General features: G+C 42.1%; 1 protein-coding gene and 1 long non-coding RNA gene across 2 annotated transcripts; both read right to left on the bottom strand.

Moving 5' to 3' along the window:
• Window positions 1–515: 515 nt before the first annotated feature.
• On the bottom strand, window positions 516–1,947 carry LOC117404179 (uncharacterized). The gene is made up of 5 exons (XR_004544632.3): window positions 1,790–1,947; window positions 1,416–1,490; window positions 1,127–1,156; window positions 949–1,011; window positions 516–584 (listed from the first exon to the last, which is right to left on the bottom strand). It is a non-coding gene; the product is annotated as an uncharacterized LOC117404179 (long non-coding RNA).
• A 13,173-nt stretch (window positions 1,948–15,120) lies between these two features.
• LOC117404332 (histone H1-like) lies at window positions 15,121–15,723 on the bottom strand. Its single transcript, XM_034007178.3, has one exon. The coding sequence runs from the start codon at window positions 15,721–15,723 to the stop codon at window positions 15,121–15,123; it is 603 nt and encodes a 200-aa protein (XP_033863069.3).
• Between the last annotated feature and the right edge of the window lie 8,170 nt (window positions 15,724–23,893).

Below are 23,893 nucleotides of genomic sequence, written 5' to 3'. Positions count from 1 at the left end.
CAATGCTACATAATGTGAGTGGACAAACTCACCCACCTGTCCTTTTTAAGTAGGGTCAGTAGCCTGGCCATGTTAAAACTTCATTCTCCATAGTTCCTTGCAAACCTCCTCTGTTCATCATCTCTCCCCATTGGCTCATTCAAATCTCTACTTCTCCAATCACAGAACTTGCAAGAAGCCAGCACCTGTTCAGGCTGGTTAGTTAGAGCTGGAGGGAGACTCCCTTAGTCCTGAGGAAAACTTTTACCAAACCACAGCAACTATTTAGATAAAACTGGTGCATCCTTCTGATTTTTGCACTTTGTCTAAATTCATTTCTTTTGTTCACTGCTGCCTGTTTAAGTTTAGCTGTAGTTTCAAGGTCTATTTAGTGTTTTGTTGTTTTTGACAGTCTCCTTTTTCTAAATCTGTCCAAAGCAAGAAAGAGAGAAACAAAACACTAACCCAATTTTTTTATGTTAACTTTATTCAACAAGTACTGAAATACAGACATTTTCCAAAACATACATCCACATTATAAAGAAATATCAAAAACGTCACTGTCTTCAGTCCAAATTCAAATTCGTGTTAAAAGACAGGGAATTCTGGGATACAGGAAAAAAAGAACACTGTTTTATTACCTTTTTGTTGCCATGGATACCAGGGCTGATAAATTCATCGTTTAACTGTTAGAAAATGAGTTGGAAATATACATGTGAACTGTAAGATCGATTCTTTTAATAAATATGGTTTGTTAAACTATCAGAAATTGTGTATTTTCCTCATTTTACTTAGTGGCTTTAGTTAACTAAATGTTTGTATTTAACTTTTTTTTTCTTTTTTAATGATCTTATATTAAGTGTAGGGTGACAATACCTTTGGTCTGTGACTGGACATTAAAGTGACTGCAGAAAAGCTGCAAGTGCTCCCCTCTAGTGGCTGTAGGTAGATACTCCAAATTCATTTTACCTGGTCTGGTTCAGCAGTCTCTGATGGCAGGAAGGACTTTTCTTACCAGGCATGATATATATCCTGTACAGGAAAAGAAGGAGTTAAACTCTGAAACCCTGGTCAATAAGGTCGTTTTAGTAAATTTAAATAACAATATACTATATACTATATGATATATAATATTTATAATATTTACCACTCATGGCCTTCCACAGCTCTGCGTTTCCTGGAAATGATATTTTTACACATTATATAAAGAAATAAAGTAAAGGAAAGAGCAAACACAATTACAAATCTAAGACTAAAATAAACATTAGAGTTGGACCTGATACATATTGAAATGATTACAAATGAATAACCAAGTTGTTATCCTTACTGCATTGGCAAAAAGCACTGAAAGAGGAAGAAATAAATGAGAGAGAGAGAGAGAGAGAGAGAGAGAGAGAGAGAGAGAGAGAGAGAGAGAGAGAGAGAGAGAGAGTAACCGAACACTTCCTCAGCAATCTTCAAGCAGCTTGGTCTCCCACTGAAGAAGCCCAGTCTTGAACAGATAATGTACTCTGAGCGAGAAAATAAAAAAATGTATTCAAACAGAGCGAGTGTGGGATCTCAAACACAATGTTACATAACAACGGAAAACAAATATAGCAGATTGGCAGTGCAATGGCAGGTGAATCAGTCCCTTGTTGAACACACTATTGATATTACTATGGTATTTGAATCAGTCCCATGATATACACACTACTGACAGTGCTATGGCAGGTGAATTAGTTTCTTGGTGAAGACGCTATTGACAGTGTGATGGTGGGTGAGTGTAATAATTTAGTGTATATTACAAAGATCGGTATAAAACATTTACCTGGGTACATGTTCTCTATTTTCTCAGACCACAATAACCCTGTTAACAGAAAACATGAGTCATTAGTAAACTATCATTTAATTATGTGCCCATCAGCATTCCTCTGGTTCCGAGTAGCTGACTGATCTCAAAACATTGTTAAGTCGGGTCTCAAAGGATCCTAGTGATTCAGCATCAACATGACCAGGTAACTCATTCCATCCCCTGTCTGTGAACATGTGTCTCATCTCCAAACCCCAAAACTTGATCTACATCCAGTTCAGAGATGTGCATGGCCAGGGTCGGGTGCAAATCATTGTACCATTACATTGCGTCAGTCAGTTCACTTGAGAAAGACAAACACAAAGGTGTGCATCAAGTCGAAGGAGAGAAAAGTACAAATGACTTTCTGAGATTGTTCTCTTAATCAGCCTGCTGCTGCATTTCCGTTGTATTCACTAAAGTGGTTGTCCAGAATTCTTCTCAGTCATAGCTAGAGTACTGCTAACAAAGCTGATTTCATATCTGCCTTTGCCTCCCACCTCTCGCTCGATTTCCTTGCTCTCACTGAAACCTGGTTGTCCCCTGATAACACTGTTACTCCTGCTGCCCTGTCCTCTTTCTACGTCCTGTCCCATACCCCGCATCTCACTGGACGGGGAGGTGGGACGGGTCTTCTCCTCTCTCCCTCCTTACTCTTTTCTGTCCCCTCCGATCTCATCTCACTCTCTGTCAATACCTTTGAATTTCATGCAGTCCAACTAACCTTTCCCTGTCAACTCCTGCTCATTGTTCTGTACCGCCCCCCTGGGCCTCTCACTCACTTTCTGGATGAACTCGACTATCTACTCTCCTCCCTCCCCTCTCTGTCTACCCCGACTGTCCTGTTCAACTTCAACATCCATCTCTCCAACCCCAGCCACTCTGCTGGATTCCTCCCTCTCCTGCACTCCTTCGACTTCTGTCTCTCTCCGTCCCCTCCTACCCACAAAGCTGGCCGTCAACTGGACCTCACCTTCTCCAGGGCCTGCTGCCCCTCCACCCTCTCTGTCACCCCCCTGGACCTCTCTGATCACTATTTCATCTCTTTTTCTCTGTCTCTCCCCCCTCTCCCTGCTCCTCCTACCCCCACTGTCACCTCTCGCCGTAACCTCCGCTCTCTCTCCCCCTCTGTCCTTGCCTCCACTGCTCTCTCTCACCTCCCTCCTATCGACTCCTTTTCACAACTCTTCGTAGACTCTGCTACCTCCACCCTCTTCTCCTCACTCACCTCCTCCCTCGACTCCCTCTGTCCCCTCACCTCCCGTCCTGCTCGCCCCTCCCCTCCCCATCCCTGGCTCTCCTCTGCGCTCCGCTCGGCAAGAATCACACTGCGATCTGCTGAAAAGAAATGGAAGAGAAACAAACTCCCTGCTGCCCTAGACCTTTACCGCACTCTCCTCTCCTCCTTCTCCTCTACTCTCTCCTCTGCTAAATGTGCTTATTTCCAATCTGTAATCCAAGCCTCCACCAACAACCCACGTAAACTATTCTCTACCTTCTCCTCCCTCCTAAACCCTCCCCCCTCCTCCTCCCTCCTCTATCTCCCCTGATGACTGCCCCTCTCAGACTCTGACCTCTCCTCCCTGCTCCAGGGTCACAAACCCACCACGTGTGCCTTGGACCCCCTCCCCACTCACCTCTTTCAAGCTGCTGCTCCTGCTCTACTCCCCTTAATCTCCTCCCTCCTCAACACCTCTCTAGTTTCTGGTATCTTTCCCTCTGCCTTCAAAAAAGCCTCTATCACTCCACTCCTCAAAAAACCTACCCTCGACCCCACCTCCCTCCAGAGCTACCGTCCTGTCTCCCTCCTACCCTTCCTCTCCAAAACCCTCGAGTGGACTGTCCAACCACTCTCTGCTTGACCCTCTCCAATCTGGCTTCCGCTCTGCTCACTCCACTGAAACCGCCCTCCTGTCTGTCACCAACTCACTTAAGTGTGCCCGAGCTGCCTCTCTCTCCTCTGTCCTAATTCTCCTCGACCTCTCTGCTGCCTTTGACACTGTTGATCACTCTATTCTACTATCATCTCTTGCTGACCTGGGGATCTCTGGCACTGCTCTGGCCTGGTTCTCCTCCTACCTCTCCAACCGCACTTACCAGGTAACCTGGCGTGGAGCAACCTCCACACCTCACTCTCTCTTAACTGGAGTCCCCCAAGGGTCAGTCTTGGGTCCTCTCCTGTTCTCTCTCTACACCCGCTCCCTGGGCCCCCTCATTGCATCCTATGGTTTCTCATACCATTTCTATGCTGATGATGCTCAGATTTTCCTCTCCTTCCCCACCTGTGACTCCACCATCTCCTCCCGTATCTCTACCTGTCTGTCTGCTATTTCCTCCTGGATGCACTTGCATCACCTCAAACTCAACCTCTCTAAATCTGACCTCCTTTTCTTTCCCTCCTCCTCCCCCTCCTCTGATCTCTCTATCTCTGTTCCTCTGGAATCTACCACACTCTCTCCCTCTTCCTCAGCTAAGAACCTTGGAGTCACCATGGACCCCTGCCTCTCTTATTCCCAGCACATCTCCACTGTGGCACGCACTTGCCGATTCTTCCTGAGCAACATCCGAAGAATCCGACCCTTCCTCACCAACTATGCTACCCAGCTCCTGGTCCAGGCCCTGGTACTCTCCCGCCTAGACTACTGCAACTCCCTCCTGGCTGGCCTCCCTGCGTCCGCCACCCGTCCACTCCAGCTCATCCAGAACTCTGCTGCCCGCCTGGTGTTCTCTCTGCCTCGCTTCGCCCACGCTACTCCACTACTCCGCTCGCTCCACTGGCTCCCGATCACCGCTCGCATCCAGTTCAAGACTCTTGTACTAGCCTACAGATGCCTTGACCAGACTGCACCCAGCTACCTCCAGACCCTCATCTCTCCCTACACCCCCACTCGACCTCTCCGCTCCGCCTGCACTAGAAGACTAGCTCTACCTCCACTACGCTCCCCTGCCTCCAGAGCCCGCTCCTTCTCCACCCTTGCTCCGCAGTGGTGGAATGACCTTCCTACAGATGTCAGGACTGCCCAGTCCCTGACCACATTCCGGCGCCTCCTCAAGACTCACCTCTTCAAAGAGCACCTGTAGAACTCCTCTGTTTGTACCCTGGGACACTATCACCCTTCATGTAAATGTGCTTTATTTTGCTCTTATCTGCCCCCTATTTTACTGCATTTAATACCTGTACTTCAGAATACTGTAATCTGCCAAGTGTTTAACCTGTAGTACTTTGTATTTAATCACATCCTGATGTAACTATCACTATTTAATCATATACTGATGTAACTATGACTATTATCTGCTGTATTATTGAATTGTGGTTTGTCACACTTGTACTTTGCTTGAACAAAAGTTATTGTATTTCTTGCTCTTATTGTATTACTTGTATTGTAACACTTGAAATGTATTTGCTTACGATTGTAAGTCGCCCTGGATAAGGGCGTCTGCTAAGAAATAAATAATAATAATAATAATAATAATAGAGTACACAGTGTTTGCTGCAATAGTCAAAAAAACCCACCCCCACATTATACTTTATTACAACTTCTTAAAATACACTGAATTTCATATTCGTGTCAAAGAGCACTTACTTATCTCAAAGATTTTCAAGCAGTAAAAACGTATTGATATAAAATAAAATGAACAGGTGGGGTGATTGGACCCAGCAGTGACTAATGAAGTACATTTTCAGGTATAAAGCCTGTGCTGTCCTGCGTGTGGTCCTGTGTTTGTAATGACTACCCCACCTGTTATAAGAGTGAGTTCTGGAGTGTTGTGGCAGCTGTTCTTTCATCCTGGACTCTCTGAGAGATGCAGACAGCAGCCAGCCACTGCTTTCTTATCTTGCTTTTCCTGTGTTGTATTTAGTTTTAGTATCTGTTTGTAGTTTGTGATTTTAAACTGTAACAAGATTGTGCAGTGTATCAGTGTAGCTTATTAGGTAAGCCTAGCAATTGTTTTTTGCAGATCTGCGAGTGCATACTAACCTATTCTGTTACAAGCCAGGTTGCTGCCACTTGGGGTTCACTCAGCTCTGTCTCATGCCTCACAATGCCCCGAGGCATGCGTATATTCAATGTATATGGACACCCTGCCGGGCCTTATTGCATACATACACACATATATATATATAATCATGGGTAATCAGGATTTATGTAACTATCAGAATTACAAGAACCAATCAAATCACATGAAAGTTACCAAAAGGCTTCCACATTCATATTATTTTAAAAGTCAAAGCACAGTATCTGCAGGCATGTTTTGCACTGTTTGGGGCTCATCAGTGCAACGTAACTGTAATTGAACTAGCAAAACGCTCAGGAGAGAATGTAAATACAAGTAGTTTTTGAGTTAAGGTGAGAGAAAGCAGTAACTATGGAATTATGTGTAATCGGGAATTATGCAAATATCAGAATTACAAGAGCCAATCACATCACGTGAAAGTCACCAAAAGGCTTCTACATTCAGCCCCAAACAGGGCGAAACATTTATATATATATATATATATATTATTAAGAATAGACCTACCTCCCTTTAAGCTCATGCTTTGTACACTTTAAAAAAATGCAATAATATTGAAGAAAAAAACAAAGAAAAACACAACCATAACCTACAATAGCCCCTCCTAATAATGCATTATCTACATGTGATTACAGACGTTCATTGTGTCAGTTGCAGGTGAAAAACAACACAGCATCTTCTAAGGTGGCTTGGTTGAACGGTGGTAAAAAAGGTAATTATTTTCAACTGGGTTCTATGGTCCTGGTTTCTACACTGCGCTAAAAGTATTGGTTTGGGTTAACTATGTCAACTCCTTTCAAAATTTAAAAAATTTCAATCATGCACCCCTAATTCTTCTTTGTTTAAGGTTAAATAGATTTTGTTTTTTCAGTTAATCTTGGTATCTCTATCCTTTAAGCCCTGGAATCAGTCTGGTTGTTCTTTGATGGACTCTCTCCAGGGCCACAATCTCGCTTTGGTGCTGTGGTGACTAGAATTGGACATAGTACTGAACGTTCATCAGAGGTGCAGCAGCTCCTCTTTACTTTGCTGAGAAACCTTAATCAAGATGCGAAGGCTGATCAATCTCCTTTACAAAATATAAAGAAATAAGCATGGGAGCTTACCAAACTTCTCCAAATCTCTGTCATTGATTTCTTCAATGCAATCCACCACATCCATCCAATAAATACAACATAAAACACAAAAATACACAGTGGTGGGGCACATTGCCACAGAGAGATACTGTGTTTATTGTTTAAGGCTGCAATCCCTGTTACTGTTCTCCATGTTTTATGCATCGCTGTGTATAACCAGAGTTTATTATTTGGTCCCCAGACCTGGATTATAACTAAAATAAAACGTATATTTTTCCATACCGGATTACAAATCTCTGTCCGTTTATTCCTGCACTGCATCACCTCTGCACCTGTACATAATCAGCAACCACTTTGCCACAGACCTATATGGCTCCAAGTGGTCCACTGGTGGACGAGGTAGCAGCCCTTGTGAGCAGAGCTGCTGCCCAGGTCCAGATCCCTTGGACTGAGGAGACCCAGGTCCACCGATCAGTTTTTGAAACCTCAGTGTCGACTATACAGCACTGTAAGCCCCTCCCGGTCCTCCCAGATTTTGTGGAGGAGTTGCAGTCTTTGTGGGGCAGCCCAGCATCAGCGCCCACTTGCTCCAGACAGGTTCTCCATGTAATAGACATGGCCCCAGAAATATTTAACTCTAAGCTATTTTTAAAGCTGATGTTGTATGCATGTTGATGAGGAAGCACTTAGACAGTAATATTAACAAAGGAATTGTGTTAAGAGAATTGTAGACAATTTTCAAAATTTTACAGCATTGGCAAATGTGATTCAGATTCAAAAACTGTAAGACTTGCATCTGTTTCTTTATTAATGAACCAGAAATAAAGACGTTATAAATGAGAAGAGTGACATCTAGTGGAGAAGCAAGATCATATGGTTTGATGGGGCTCACGTTAAAAAGGGGCAATTATAAATAACTTCAAATGAAAAAAAGACTAGACACGTGGGCCTACATATTCGATACACATAATAATAATAATAATAATAATAATAATAATAATAATAATAATAATGTGGCAATAGACAAGTTGTGCAGTGTAGCCTCTGGGAGTTCCGTTACAGGCGAATCTCTCGATCTCCATATTGATCCATGTCCATTTCGTTGTTGGAGGTGATCTTGGTGCAAACAGAACGAAGATCACGTGTCGTGTCATTGAGACCTCTCTATCTCACTTAAACAGACGGCTGCGTCTCCTGTTATAGGCAAGTTGCTCCACACTGAGGTGTGTGCAACTTGATAAGTTAAACATGATACAGGAGGTACAACTGGGCATTTCACCGAGTTAAAAAACAAATCAAAATGAATGTAAGCCTTGCAATTCAAATTGCCTCAGTTCTAGTCTCGATTTAGAACATTACAGATTTGAGATGCGAAGTACAACGGCATGTATGCCAGTGGAGGCAGCGATATACATGAAAATAATGAGTCAACTAGAGCGAATTATTAAATAATGACAAAAAAAGTTTATTATAAAGCATACATACAAGAATGTTTTTTTGTAATATTTGCAGTTGTCATAACAGATACAATGAATTTGTTCCCGCCAAAATTAAACAGACCGGAATCGAGTTTGCAGGAAAAATCCTATAAAATTGTAAGTTTAATAAATATAAAATTAAATTCTATAACGCAAAATAATAAATAATAAAATAAAAATTTAACTTCAACACGTTTATTTCAAAATCTGCAAAGAACTGAAATGAGAATTGTACTCTTTTTGCGGTATTTGGGTGGCTCTTAGAAGAGCCTTTGTGTTGTAAAGACGGAGCAGGGACGGTCTCGGTTTACTTGGAGCTGGTGTACTTGGTGACGGCCTTGGTGCCCTCAGACACGGCGTGCTTGGCCAGCTCTCCGGGCAGCAGGAGGCGCACGGCTGTCTGGATCTCCCGGGAAGTGATGGTGGAGCGCTTGTTGTAGTGAGCCAGGCGGGACGACTCCCCGGCGATGCGCTCGAAAATGTTGTTGACGAACGAGTTCATGATGCCCATCGCCTTGGAAGAGATGCCGGTGTCGGGGTGGACCTGCTTCAGCACTTTGTACACGTAGATGGCGTAGCTCTCCTTCCTGGTCTTTCTGCGCTTCTTTCCTCCCTTAGGCTGGGTCTTGGCAACAGCCTTCTTGGAGCCTTTCTTCGGCGCGGGTGCAGCTTTCGGTTCTGGCATGTTTCTTTCTCTGATGCAGTTCAAAGATGAATGAAAAACCAGCCCCAGAGCCCCGCTGTTTATACAGCCTGTATGCAAATTATTACCTAACACTCCTTTAGATTGAGAATGTTCAACTGTGAACCAAGCAACGCTCCCGGTCGGAGTAGTTTGATGTGATTGGTTGTGAAAATAAATGCAATAGAGAGGGTGGTGACTTTGCCGCGAGCTCAGTTTTTTTTCTTTTGAGTTCAAGTTTGAATTCGGCGCCTTTTTTCTAGAACGGTTAGTTTAGATCGTTTGTTTTTCGTTTATTAATTACATAAAACTTCAGTACACAGCAATACTGAAATCCACACCAATTGCGTCTTAAATATACAAATATAAATACATTTTGAAACCCGTCACTTATTTGTACTCTAAACAAGCTAAATGTTGAAACCGTATCAATGTTGATGTTTCTTACTTCTACGAGAGTACCGATTGTTTCATAGCAGCTTGAATGCTGATACTTGAGTCAGAATTTCCAGCTTTTAATGTATTTTACAAAATTGGGAAACATTTTTAAAACAAAAAGGCTTATCGCGCTTTCATTCTGCAGGCAAGAATTGGGTAAAACGGAGCTCGTATTTAATCATTATGTTAACACAAAGGTTCCCTTTTTATATAGACTTACATTGAATAGATTTATTTAATGAAATGCTTCACCTTTTTTCATAAAAAGATCCGTATCCGTCTTTCTCTTGGCGTGCTCAGTGTAGGTGACGGCATCCCGGATCACATTCTCCAGGAACACCTTCAGCACCCCGCGGGTCTCTTCATAGATCAGCCCGGAGATTCGCTTCACTCCTCCGCGGCGAGCCAGGCGCTGGATAGCGGGCTTGGTGATGCCCTGGATATTATCACGGAGCACTTTACGATGGCGCTTAGCGCCCCCTTTTCCGAGTCCTTTACCGCCCTTACCACGACCAGACATCTTCACACTAAAACAACAAAATATCAAATTGAAACAAAAACTACCCAGCAAGTTGCAGTGTTATGAACACAAAGCGGACCTGGTTGAAATTCACAGTCCAATGAGCGCCTTTACCCCAGACACGCCCTCAATAACCTCACAAGTCTGTCTCTGGTGATCATTTTACAGGCTAATATCGTCTCAGATTTAAAGGATTATTGTATACATTTTTTGCACGATGTTAAAATCTATTCATAACGTTAAAACATGTTATTTTAATTGTGTTTTTTTTCTGGTTTGGATGTGCTTATATAATAACCTCCTGTACCTCTAAGTAAGCAAAGATGCACAGAAGACGTGCCCGCTGGACACTCTAACCCAGGGGTGGACAAACCTGGTCCTGCAGAGACACAATCTCCAGCAGGTTTCAAAGATAACCCTTAAATAATCAATGTATTCCATTTCTGAAGAATGTAAGTTCCTGTTCAATTTAGCAAGTTAAGTTAAATTAAATCAGGAGTGGTCAGCTCTGGTCCATGTGAATGTTGCAGAATGTTGAGGTTTTTGTTCCAAATTATCTCAAAATTACTTCATTGAACAAATTACTACTTAAATTAACAATTACTGCTTATCTAGTCAAAATTAAAGTTAGTAATAGTCAGACATCCGACGCCGCCAATCCCGTTTCAAAAGAAAGAAATAAAAGAAACATTCACATTCAGACTGATGTGTAAAACCGTATTTCGTTTTTATTATTATTATTATTATTAATTACTTCTTTATTAGAACGCACGCTTTGCCTCGCTAGAAAGATTAATGATAATAATAGAAAATAACTTTAATTAATTTAACGTTATGTCATATTAGAAAGAGTTATGATTAACTTATACATCAAATGTAAAGGATTTTTGTTTTTAAATTTACATAAGTATTTCAGTTTGTTTGCATTAAATAATAGTATTTGGATGACAGAGTGACGTAATAACAAGCAGATTTATATCAAAGGGTCAGCTGGTATAGCTGCATCTGCAACTACCTTTACACAATGCAAACAAAAGGGACCATCAACAATATCGGTTTTCTGCTTAATTGAAGCGCACAAAACTTATAACTAAAATCGGACATGACTGCGGGCAGTGTGGTTTTAAACAGTTCTAAACTGTTACATTGTGTTCCAACTGGGTTACAATTCAAAATTGAGCGCCTAGAGGAAACAAAAGACAATCCGCAGCAGAACAGCGCCAAACTAGAAACCGCGGGCAGGGAATGATACAACCAATCAGAGGCACGCAAATGAAATACTTCCCGCCCTTCTCCGCTGTGACGATTTTTAACATTCTAAGAATGAGCCAGCGCGTATAAAAAAGCAAGAGAGCAGACTCGCATTTATTGTTGTAGTATTCTGAACTACAGTGAAGATGTCTGGAAGAGGAAAGACTGGCGGTAAAGCCCGTGCTAAGGCAAAGACTCGCTCCTCCAGGGCAGGACTGCAGTTCCCAGTCGGTCGTGTTCACAGGCTTCTGCGGAAGGGAAACTATGCCCAGCGTGTCGGCGCTGGAGCCCCGGTCTATCTGGCCGCTGTGCTCGAGTACCTGACTGCTGAAATCCTGGAGCTGGCCGGGAACGCCGCCCGGGACAACAAGAAAACCAGAATCATCCCGCGTCACCTGCAGCTCGCTGTCCGCAACGACGAGGAGCTCAACAAGCTGATGGGAGGTGTCACCATCGCTCAGGGCGGAGTGCTGCCCAACATCCAGGCCGTGCTGCTGCCCAAGAAAACCGAGAAGCCTGCCAAGAAGTAAATCACTCGGACGCCACTTCTAAGATCTATAAAACCCAAAAGGCTCTTCTAAGAGCCACCCACTTTTTTCATTAAGAGAGCATTGAATCTGTTTAATACCCACTTCACAGTCGGAAATAACCAATTCGTTCAATTTGAAGTACTGCTTTTTTAATGGTAAAACGTCACAATTGTAAGTACTGATATAACAAACCTACAGTAAGTGCCACACTAGCGGGTGATCACAATCCTCACCTGAATGAAACACACGAACTGCTGAAAGATAAGTGCCGTTTCATTTGTACAGTTAAACATGTTTGGTGTTTGAAATAGAGGTTTCTCACGCCTCCCCTGAAGTAGTTGTTGGTTGTATATACCCGCCGTCCCGTGTTGTCTGAGCCCCGCTCTTTCTCAGTGCGTCTCTCCGACATGAAGACTCAAAACTCAACTGAGAACCGCTGGGGCTCATAGTGTTATCTCCAGGCCACTTTTAAAAGTACTGTTTTTTCTATTTTTTCATTTTAGTTGAATCTGTTTTCCCTCTTTGCCATGATGACGGTTGTTGTCTATTTGTGGGTGGTTTTGCTGTACAATACAATGAAACACAATCTCTCGTTTCATTGCAAATATATAAAGTATTTTTAAATACTGTAGAATCTATTATATGACACTGATTGTGAAACACAAAGTGAGACGTGAGCTACGGGTTCTTTATAGATATGAATCGATATTGTATTGCCTTGGATTGCTTTCTTTCAAAAACAATGACATGAATAACAAAGCATAAAATCAGACCGTTTAAAAAGCGCAAACCGGACGGGACAGTGTCCATTTCAAAGAATGCGCGCAATATTCAAATGATCCAATCAATTATTAAGTATCTGGAATATAACCAATGAGGAACTGTCACAAAGACGGCCGGAGTGGGTGGCGTCAGACCAGAAGCAGGGAGTAAACAGACAGAGACTTGGAGTTTGGTGGAGCTGAGCGAATGGTTTCGCTCAGCATTTAATAAAACAGCACAGAAAATAAAAGGTTGGAACAGACAAAAACACTGGACACGGCACTACACGCCAAAATAAATAGACAAACAAAACGGACTACACAGACAAACGGTGCACGGAGACAAACAAACACGGTGAGTGAAAACACTTAACTATTCTTCTTCTTATTATTATTACCTCCGTCTCCAATCCCGTTCTCCACTCACTGAACACCTAACCCCCGAGTGACTAAACGTGCATCTATTTATACTGTTTGTGCTGGGATTCAATTACTAATTAATTATTCACTTGAATCCCAGCACGTGAATTCATTACGTGAAACCCCGTGTTCACATATTATATTTTAAATGCACGTGCGTGATGTGCAATCCCGTGCCTAAATACAAATATACACTTTTTAAATACATGTGAAACACAGACCCATTTATATCCCGTGTACCAATCTATACACCGACATTAACACACGCAACATCCAACACATAACACACAAATGCACACAGGGACGGGGCACATTGCCACATATACTCCCCCTTGTGCGCAGCACACATGGCCTCAACGGCCACCTCCCCCCTTAAAAATCCAGCAGTCCAGGACAAAGTCTCGGGCTGGGAAGGGAGGCTTCCAGGGGCCCACAGGTGGCAATGTTGCCAGTAGCCAGGCTGCTACTGGCCATGCTGTCAGCAGACGTGCTGACAGCTCCCAGACTGACTCCTTCAGCAGGGGCAGTCCTGGCAGCGGAAAGGCTGCTTGGGGGATGGTCTCCTGACCTCCCCTCTTCTTCGTAGCCGGCAGCTCCCTCTTCCGGGGCTCCGGCCACAGTCTCTTCTGCAGCACAAGTGCTGCAGTGGGAGCAGGTCTCCGGACCTCCCCCACGATCTCCGGCAGCGAAACTGCTGCAGTGGGAGCAGGTCTCCGGACCTCCCCCACGATCTCCGGCAGCGAAACTGCTGCTGGGGTTGGTGGTCTCCAGACCTCCTCCCCCTTCTTCGTGGCCGACAGCTCCCCTTTCTGGGGCTCCGGCCACCGTACTCCCCGTGGTGGAAGTACGGGAAGCAGAGACAGCTCCTGCTGTTCTGCTTCTGGCGGTGGTGGAGGCAGAGGCAGCTCCTGCTCCTCTGCTCCTGGAAGTGGCAGAGGCAGAGGTGTTCACATATTATATTTTAAATGCACGTGCGTGATGTGCAATCCCGTGCCTAAATACAAATATACACTTTTTAAATACATGTGAAACACAGACCCGTTTATATCCCGTGTACCAATCTATACACCGACATTAACACACGCAACATCCAACACATAACACACAAATGCACACAGGGACGGGGCACATTGCCACAGGAACATAAACTCGCCCTAAATGACTCATCCTATCAGAGCAGCTCAGTTATTCAATAAATTCTCTGGTGTCGGCTTGCTTGTGTTATATTTTAGAGTTTGTGATAGTGTGTGCAAGAGAGAAAATGGCAAGAACCAAGCAGACCGCTCGTAAGTCCACCGGTGGAAAGGCGCCCAGGAAGCAGCTCGCTACCAAGGCTGCCCGAAAAAGCGCCCCCGCTACCGGCGGCGTGAAGAAACCTCACCGCTACAGGCCTGGGACTGTGGTTCTGAGGGAAATCCGCCGCTATCAGAAATCCACCGAGCTGCTGATCCGCAAGCTGCCCTTCCAGCGGCTCGTCCGAGAAATCGCTCAGGATTTCAAGACCGACCTGCGCTTCCAGAGCTCCGCTGTGATGGCGCTGCAGGAGGCTAGCGAGGCTTACCTTGTCGGGCTCTTTGAGGACACCAACCTGTGTGCCATTCACGCCAAGAGAGTCACCATCATGCCCAAAGACATCCAGCTGGCCCGCCGCATCCGAGGGCAACGCGCTTAAACTGCATCACTCCTAAAACAAAAACACAGTGAAACCCAAAGGCTCTTTTAAGAGCCACCCACTTCTCTGAAAGCGTTATATTCCAATACCTATTGTTTTTAATTGTCTGATACATTTAACAATTTGAACATGTTAGCTATATACAATGGAGGACTTTGCGTTTTCTACACAAGATGTTATTCTTTTAGTACTATCTAATATAATGGTTGAGTGTTATTCAGATTGAAACAGGCCACATTTAGACAAACTTGAATCTGATGATATATGAACCAAACGTTCATATCCCTAATTAATTGAATCATATTTATATTTAATACAGAATCGATTGATTTACTCTAATGTAATATTATTAACTGCGTGCTAATATACCGCAGCAGTGTCAAATTTATGTATAAAAGGAAAATCTCTTTTTATAAAGATGTGTTGGCTCTGAAAAGAGCCTTTGGGTTCATTCGTCGCTTTAACTGTTCACTTCTTTTTAGGAGCCGCCTTCTTCGCTGCGGGTTTAGCTGCCTTGGTTACTCTTTTAGGTTTAGGCGCTGCCTTCGCTTTCTTGGGGCTTTTCTTTACGACCTTTTTAGGCTTGGCAGCCGCTTTCTTTGGGCTCTTGGGCGCCTTCTTTACATCTTTCAGTTTCTTCGCTTTCTTAGGAGACTTCTTGGGTGTCGCTGCTTTCTTTGCTGAAACCTTTTTCGTCGCTTTCTTGACAACCGCTTTCTTTGCCGCTGGTTTCTTGGGAGCTGCTTTCTTCTTGGCTTCAGCTGCTTTTTTGTTGAGCTTGAAGGAGCCCGAGGCGCCGGTGCCCTTGGTCTGTAGCAGGGTCTCCTTGGTCACCAGGCTCTTGAGGGCTCTATTGACGTGGGAGTTGTTCTTCTCCACATCGTAGCCGCCGGCCTGCAGGATCTTCTTGAGCGCCGCCACGGACAGCCCGCTGCGCTCCTTGGAGGCAGACACAGTCTTGACGATGAGCTCCGACATGCTGGGACCCGATTTCTTGGGCTTTGCTGCGGTCTTCTTCTTGGGAGCTTTAGCCGGAGCAGGAGCGGCTGGTGCGGGAGCAGTTTCTGCCATTTCTAAGATGTTATAAGATGCAAAAATCGATCAATAATAGCGACGCACAGTACTAGACGGTACTGTTTATCAGAGAATGTGCGCAGAAAGGCAGAGCGCGGAACTTATCGACATGATGAGAACCGTGTAGACTCAACTGACCCACGGGCAGCACACTCATTTTGAAAACGTCCCGTCTTGTGTTTTCTACCTGCACAAAATATACAATTTAATAGTGAAATACGAACAAATATACAGAAACAACCGAGGGTAGCAAAAGAGAAGGGTTGTGTTTACAGTATAGCTTATTCTTTAACCAGCAAATGTACTGCATGTTTAATTGAGGTGACAAAAACGACACTATCTTCCAGCGAAACCAAACTGCTCGCTCAGCACTTCGCTGTATTTGTTTTAAATAAAATGATGAATTCACTGTTTAAAGTAACTGTATGATTCGTTTCACCAACGAGAAGGCTAGTCAAACACAACTTAATACTTTTGAAGCGTGAGGTTTGTTAAACTGCACATTTAATTGCCTTTCTGTTAGGTGTGGTTAACACACTGCCGGCACATCCCATTGTAATCGATAGGGAGGATTTCTTTGTTGAATTGTATTATTTATCTGTATCCGTGACCACACTTGTTGCACAATTGAATTACCCTGGCTTCACCAAAGCATTCTCTCACTAGTTTCAATCTTGTGCTGGTGATGTATTTCATAGGAAATACGACCTGTCTAATGGTTCTGTGTTCCCGTGCAACCGTTATGTAGAAAACAAAGCAAAAAACACAAAACATTTAACAACTTATTTTGAAGCAGTTTAATTAATCTATTCATTTGTTTCTTGTTATCTGTATACAATGGAAGTGTTTTTCACATTTTTCCTGTTTTCTGAATTTGAGGCGATGTATCACTGTTCAAGCAACTATGAAACAAGAGGTATAAATAGATAGATAGATAGATAGATAGATTATTATTATTATTATTATTATTATTATTATTATTATTATTATTATTATTATTATTATTATTATTATCCAGGACGACTTACTATATCATTTGATATGCATTTTAAGACGTGTCGGGTGTGGATTATATAGTGTGGAGTAGTGGTTAGGGCTCTGGACTCTTGACTGGAGGGTTGTGGGTTCAATCCCCAGTGGGGGACACTGCTGTTGTACCCTTGAGCAAGGTACTTTACCTAGATTGCTCCAGTAAAAACCCAACTGTATAAATGGGTAATTGTATGTAAAATAATGTGGTATCTTGTAACAATTGTAAGTCGCCCTGGAGAAGGACGTCTGCTAAGAAATAAATAATATATATATATATATATATATATATATATATATATATATATATATATATATATATATATATATTATTGCTGTCTATTGAATTATTGATGTATCTAATAAATGAAAAACAAAAGTCCTAACCGAACCGTTGTAGAAAAAGGTGCTGAATTCAAAAAAGCCCTCGAAAAAAAAAAATCAGCTCGCGGTAAAGTCAACACCCCCTCGTTTCCAACCAAACACATTGAACTACTCCAAACATTCTCAATCTAATGGATTGTTTGGTAATAATTTGCATACAGACTGTATAAATAGCGGGGCTCTGGGGCTGGTTGTTCATTCATCTTTGAAAAAGCATCAGAGAAGGAAAATGCCAGAACCGAAAGCTGCACCCGTCACCAAGTACACCAGCTCCAAGTAAACCGAGATCGTCCCTGCTCCGTCTTTACAACACAAAGGCTCTTCTAAGAGCCACCCAAATACCGCAAAAAGAGTACAATTCTCATTTCAGTTCTGCAAATTCTAAAATGAACATGTTTAAGGTAAGGAGACTTTGTAATGTATTTTTGACAATACATTTAGTTATTTTAGTTTGATAAACTTACAGATTCATCGGATTTTATTAATTGTTTTTCTTGTAAAATCGATCTGCGTCTGTTTAATTTCGGCGGGAACAACTTAATTTGGGACGGTTTAGACAACTGCAAATATTACAAGAGACAGTATCTTACATTTATGCGTTATAAATGTAAATGTAATAATTATTGAACAATTCGCTCTAGTTATCTGTCATTTATTTCATGTATGTTGCTGCCTCCACTGGCACACATTCTGTTGTACTTTGCAATTCAAGGGTTTGGTTGTGCAATGTTCTAAATCGAGATTAGAACCGAGGCCATTTGTTTATTAACCCAGTAAAATACACTGCCCAGTTGAATCCCCTGTAGCATGTTTGATTAATCAGATTGCACACACCTCAGTACTTGTGTCCTTCTATTATCAGAATTTATTGATAAACAGAAAACAAAAAATGTAAATAATTGACATTGATGTTGGTTGTCCAGTTTGTTTACATGCTCTCCATTTGCAAGCAGCAGCGCTTGCTGGAGCATCTTGAGAAACGCAGCCGTCTGTTTAAGTGAGATAGAGAGGTCTCAATGACACGACACGTGATCTTCGTTCTGTTTGCACCAAGATCACCTCCAACAACGAAATGGACCTGGATCAATATGGAGATCGAGAGATTCGCCTGTAACGGAACTCCCAGAGGCTATACTGCACAACTTGTCTATTGCCGCATTATTATTATTATTATTATTATGTTTCCATGTATATCAGATATGTAGGCCCACACGTCCAGACTTTTTTGACTTCATTTTAAGGTATTTATCCTGCTTTTTTATCGTGAGCACTATCATCAAACCATATAATATTTGATATGTATCACATCACTTAATGCTAAACACAATACTGGAGACTGGTGTTGTTTAAATATGTCCCTCACATTAAAACATGGAGGCAAAGTAGGAAAGTGACCTTCAAAATCAGCAACATGATACACGTGGACCTGCATAGGAATTTATTTAAAAAAAAATGACGATAGACATCCAGTTAATTTAAGCAAATACTCACTTTTAATGGCACTGCTATCGGGTATATTTCATTTCCGGCTTGTATACACAATTCTCTTGTCGTTTTTAAAGCATATAAAAACAAACACGGTTAAGGTCGTGTTAAGAGCTGGTATTTACTTGTTTGAAAGCACTTAAACTGTTTATCAAATGGAGATGAACTTTTTACTGAGGCACAAAAGATATTTTCGGTCTTTGTGCTTTTTTCATTCTCCACTAGATGTCATCCTTCTCTCATTTGTAACGACTTTACCTCTGGTTCATTAATATAGAAACGGATGCCAGTCTTACAGTTTTTGAATGTGAATTACATTTGCCAATTCTATAAGTTAATGTAGGGTGTCTCTTACTGTAAAGTAGATATCACGTGCAGTTTCAGAGTGAAGCTGATCCTACCTATGAAAAGAGAAAAATGTTTTGTGCAAACAGGAAGATTTCACTCAGGTGCTACTATTACATATTAAAGTGTGTGTGTGTTACAATTTTCATGTGTTGTGTGCACGGGATAACATCGGTACACAGGATAGGATGTACTGCAATAATCATGATTCATCTTGTGTGATTTATGAAACAATTATCAAGACATTTAACACAAACTCCAACACAGGTAGCACATTAACAATTTGTGTGATTAATGCATCTATTAATAGATTCTGCAAATGGTCTACTATTCTCTTAACATGCATGCAATATCGGCTTTAAAAATAGCCTTGAGTTCAATGTTCATGAGGTCATGTCTATTATCTGGAGAATTCAACCATTGTTTCACATCAGTACTTTGGGATCCTTCAAGAAGCTGCTTGATGAGATTCTGGGATCAATAAGCTACTAACCAAACGAGCAAGATGGACCAAATGGCCTCCTGTCGTTTTGTAAACTTTCTTATGTTAACTGTGGACTTGTGATCGTGTTTTCGGGCCAACCTGTGGATTAACAGAGCAATACGCAAACACTGTGTATTGTTGTAAGTAATATTGTTTGTTATCATAATTGTTTACTGTTTGTCATCAGACTTTGGATTACAAAAATAAACCTTCATTTCAACAGTACTTTGTTGTTTGTCCTTGTCTTGAGCACGGCATCACCCCAACACCTGCGCATTGCAAACACTTTGCCACAATTCTATATAAGGAAATGTTAACTTTAAAACATACATTAAATTTATTTAGACATGTATGATAAAGTGAATTGTGATAATATTGGATGTGACTGCAGGTCGACTCTATGCAAAACATGCCAGCCCCGGCCCTACATCCGAATCAGAAATGGCAGTGTAAATGCACCTAATTACCAATAAATGACGCGGAAAGGAACAAAGGCTCCGAGGATAAAGCGCTGCACTTAACAAACCGGTCTTAACTGGACCGAGAGCAATGCAGTCCACCTACAGCGTGAGAATAGCATCTACATAAGAAAGAACATAAGAAAGTTTACAAACGAGAGGAGGCCATTCGGCACATCTTGCTAACCATATTAGCATGAGATTGCCTGCTGAATGTTTAAGATAAATAATAAAACTGACAAAACAATATTAAATAAATTCGTTTGTTAGCAGCAGTTAAAAAATAGAACATATCTTTACCAGATAAATTTCCCTAGTTTCAGAGCAGCAGGCTCGAAATCCCCCACCATGCATCACTGCATATTTGGGGCCAGGTTTTTAATACACCAGCTCAGCTGTATCTTCAAGTGGCCTGCAGCACGTGAGGTACAAGGCATGCTGACGTTTTGAAATGGCACACTTATCACAGCAAACAGTCTCCAGGTTGTACTTCTTTCAAATGAATTCATAACACACACCTTTGTTTCCTGTTGACGAATGACGGTCTGTTAAGCGCCCTGAACACCCTGCAGCTCTCGTGGACCAGAGCTTACCACTCCTCATTTAACTGAACAACTTAACTTGCTAAATTGATCAACAATTTACATTCTTCAGAAATGGAATACATTGATCATTTAAGGGTTACCTTTGAAACCTACTGGAGATTGTGTCTCTACAGGACCAGGTTTATCCACCCCTGGGTTAGAGTGTCCAGCGGGCACGTCTTCTGTGCATCCTGGTTACTTAGAGGTAAAGGAGGTTATTATATAAGCACATCCAAAACAGAAGAAACCACCATTAGAATAACATGTTTTAATGTTATAAATAGGTTTTAACATCGTGCAAAAATGTATACAATAATCCTTTAAATCTGAGTCGAAATTAGCCTGTAAAATGATCACTATTGACAGACGTGTGAGGTCATTGAGGGCGTGTCTGGGGTAAAGGCGCTCATTCTAGGACTGCGAATTTCAACCAGTCCCGCTTTGTGTTCCTAACACTGCAACTCGCTGGGTAGTTTTTATTTTAACTTGATATTTTGTCGTTGTATTTTGAAGATGTCTGGTCGTGGCAAGGGAGGTAAAGGACTCGGAAAAGGGGGCGCTAAGCGTCATCGCAAAGTGCTCCGTGATAATATCCAGGGCATCACCAAGCCCGCTATCCGCCGCCTGGCTCGCCGCGGAGGAGTGAAGCGAATCTCCGGGCTGATCTATGAAGAGACCCGCGGGGTGCTGAAGGTGTTCCTGGAGAATGTGATCCGGGATGCCGTCACCTACACTGAGCACGCCAAGAGAAAGACCGTCTCCGCCATGGATGTGGTGTACGCTCTGAAGCGCCAGGGTCGCACTCTGTACGGATTCGGAGGTTAAAGATTTGGACCCAAGGACACGAACCCAAAGGCTCTTTTAAGAGCCGCCCACCTTTTCATTTAAAGAGTTTTCAATTCTGAAACAAACTACATTTAGTACACCAGGAAAATGTTCAAAAGATTAAAAACACGTTTAAGAATGTTTGCATTGTTGTTTACAAGCTTGTTTTGTAATATAAATAATTTAGACCTATTTTGCGATGTGTAACGAGTATTTTGGATTTAAACTTCATTGTTGGATTTGTAGCCTTAAACACAGATCCAGATATATTTTCTTTAAAAATAAATAAGCATTTCTTTTAATCAATGTTTTTTTTTTTTTTTTTTTTAATGGGATTGTATTGAAGTAAACCTTTTCGGTAGCAGAATGATAAAATACGAGCTCAGTTTATCCGATTCCCTCGTGCAGAATTAAAGTCCCATAAAATATATGTATTTTTATTGATTTATTAAATTCATTTGGAAATCTTACTTTATTTTGTTTCCTAACCAGTGAAATAAATGCAAACCAGCAAATCCTCACGCAAAGCTTTGAGCTCCACGATGTCATCTTTTCTGAATTTGAGTTGAAGTTTCACCATTCAAGCTGCTCTGAAACAATCGGAACTCTGGTATGAGGAAGAAATCAAAGAGCATCAGCATTGATAGTGCGTTTCTACATTTAACGTGTTTAATGAGCACACAAAAGTGACTTGGGTTTGATCATTTATTTATATTTCTTCTATATTTAAGACGCATCGGGTGTGGATTTCAGTATTGCTGTATACTGAATTCTTCATGTATTTAATAAATGAAAAACAAAAGACCTAACTAACCGCTCTAGAAAAAAGGCGCCGAATTCAAACCTGAACTCAAGAGAGAGAAAAAAAAGATCTCATCTGGCGGCAAAGTCACCGCCCCCTCTATTGCGTAAAGAGCGCACAACCAATCACATCAAACTACTGTGTCACCAGAGAGCGTTGCTTGGTTCACAGGTTAACATTCTCACTCTAAAGGATTGTTTAGTAATAATTTGCATACAGACTTTTTAAATACTGGGGCTCTGGGGCTGGTTGTTCATTCATCTTTGAATAAGCATCAGAGAAGGAAAATGCCAGAACCGAAAGCTGCACCCGCGCCGAAGAAAGGCTCCAAGAAGGCTGTTGCCAAGACCCAGCCTAAGGGAGGAAAGAAGCGCAGAAAGACCAGGAAGGAGAGCTACGCCATCTACGTGTACAAAGTGTTGAAGCAGGTCCACCCCGACACCGGCATCTCTTCCAAGGCGATGGGCATCATGAACTCGTTCGTCAACGACATTTTCGAGCGCATCGCCGGCGAGTCGTCCCGCCTGGCTCACTACAACAAGCGCTCCACCATCACTTCCCGGGAGATCCAGACAGCCGTGCGCCTCCTGCTGCCCGGAGAGCTGGCCAAGCACGCCGTGTCTGAGGGCACCAAGGCCGTCACCAAGTACACCAGCTCCAAGTAAACCGAGACCGTCCCTGCTCCGTCTTTACAACACAAAGGCTCTTCTAAGAGCCACCCAAATACCGCAAAAAGAGTACAGTTCTCATTTCAGTTCTGCAAATTCTAAAATGAACATGTTTAAGGTAAGGAGACGTTTTAATGTATTTATTTGACAATACATTTAGTTATTTTAGTTTGATAAACTTACAGATTCATCGGATTTTATTAATTGTTTTTCTTGTAAAATCGATCCGCGTCTGTTTAATTTCGGCGGGAACAACTTAATTTGGGACGGTTTAGACAACTGCAAATATTACAAGAGACAGTAGCTTACATTTATGCGTTATAATAAACGTTCTTAATAATAGTTATTGAACAATTCGCGCTAGTTACCCCTCATTTATTTCATGTATGTTGCTGCCTCCACTGGCACACATTCTGTTGTACTTTGCAATTCAAGGGTTTGGTTGTGCAATGTTCTAAATCGAGATTAGAACCGAGGCCGTTTGTTTATTAACCCAGTAAAATACACTGCCCAGTTGAATCCCCTGTAGCATGTTTGATTAATCAAATTGCACACACTTCAGTACTTGTGTCCTTCTATTATCAGAATGTATTCATAAACGGAAAACAAAAAAAATGCAAATAACTGACATTGATGTTGGTTGTCCAGTTTGTTTACATGCTCTCAATTTGCAAGCAGCAGCGCTTGCTGGAGCATCTTGAGAAACGCAGCCATCTGTTTAAGTGAGATAGAGAGGTCTCAATGACACGACACGTGATCTTCGTTCTGTTTGCACCAAGATCACCTCCAACAACGAAATGGACCTGGATCAATATGGAGATCGAGAGATTCGCGTGTAACGGATCTCCCAGAGGCTATACTGCACAACTTGTCTATTGCCGCATTATTATTATTATTATTATTATGTTTCCATGTATATCAGATATGTAGGCCCACACGTCCAGACTTTTTTTTTTCTTAATTTTAAGGTATTTCTCCTGCTTTTTTATCGTGAGCGCTATCATGAAACCATATAATATTTTATATGTATCACATCACGTAATGCTAAACACGATACTGGAGACTGGTGTTGTTTAAAGATGTCCCTCACATTAAAACATGGA

The sequence above is a fragment of the Acipenser ruthenus genome, chromosome 56 (genome assembly GCF_902713425.1).
Source record: "Acipenser ruthenus chromosome 56, fAciRut3.2 maternal haplotype, whole genome shotgun sequence".
NCBI classification, from domain to species: Eukaryota; Metazoa; Chordata; class Actinopteri; order Acipenseriformes; family Acipenseridae; genus Acipenser; species Acipenser ruthenus.
Note: the sequence above shows the minus strand (reverse complement) of the source record. Positions and strands in the feature narration are given on the sequence as shown.

What these genes read in the sequence shown, in the direction of transcription:
- LOC117404332 (XM_034007178.3), bottom strand. Translation starts at nt 15,723, where the DNA reads ATGGCAGAAACTGCTCCCGCACCAGCCGCTCCTGCTCCGGCTAAAGCT.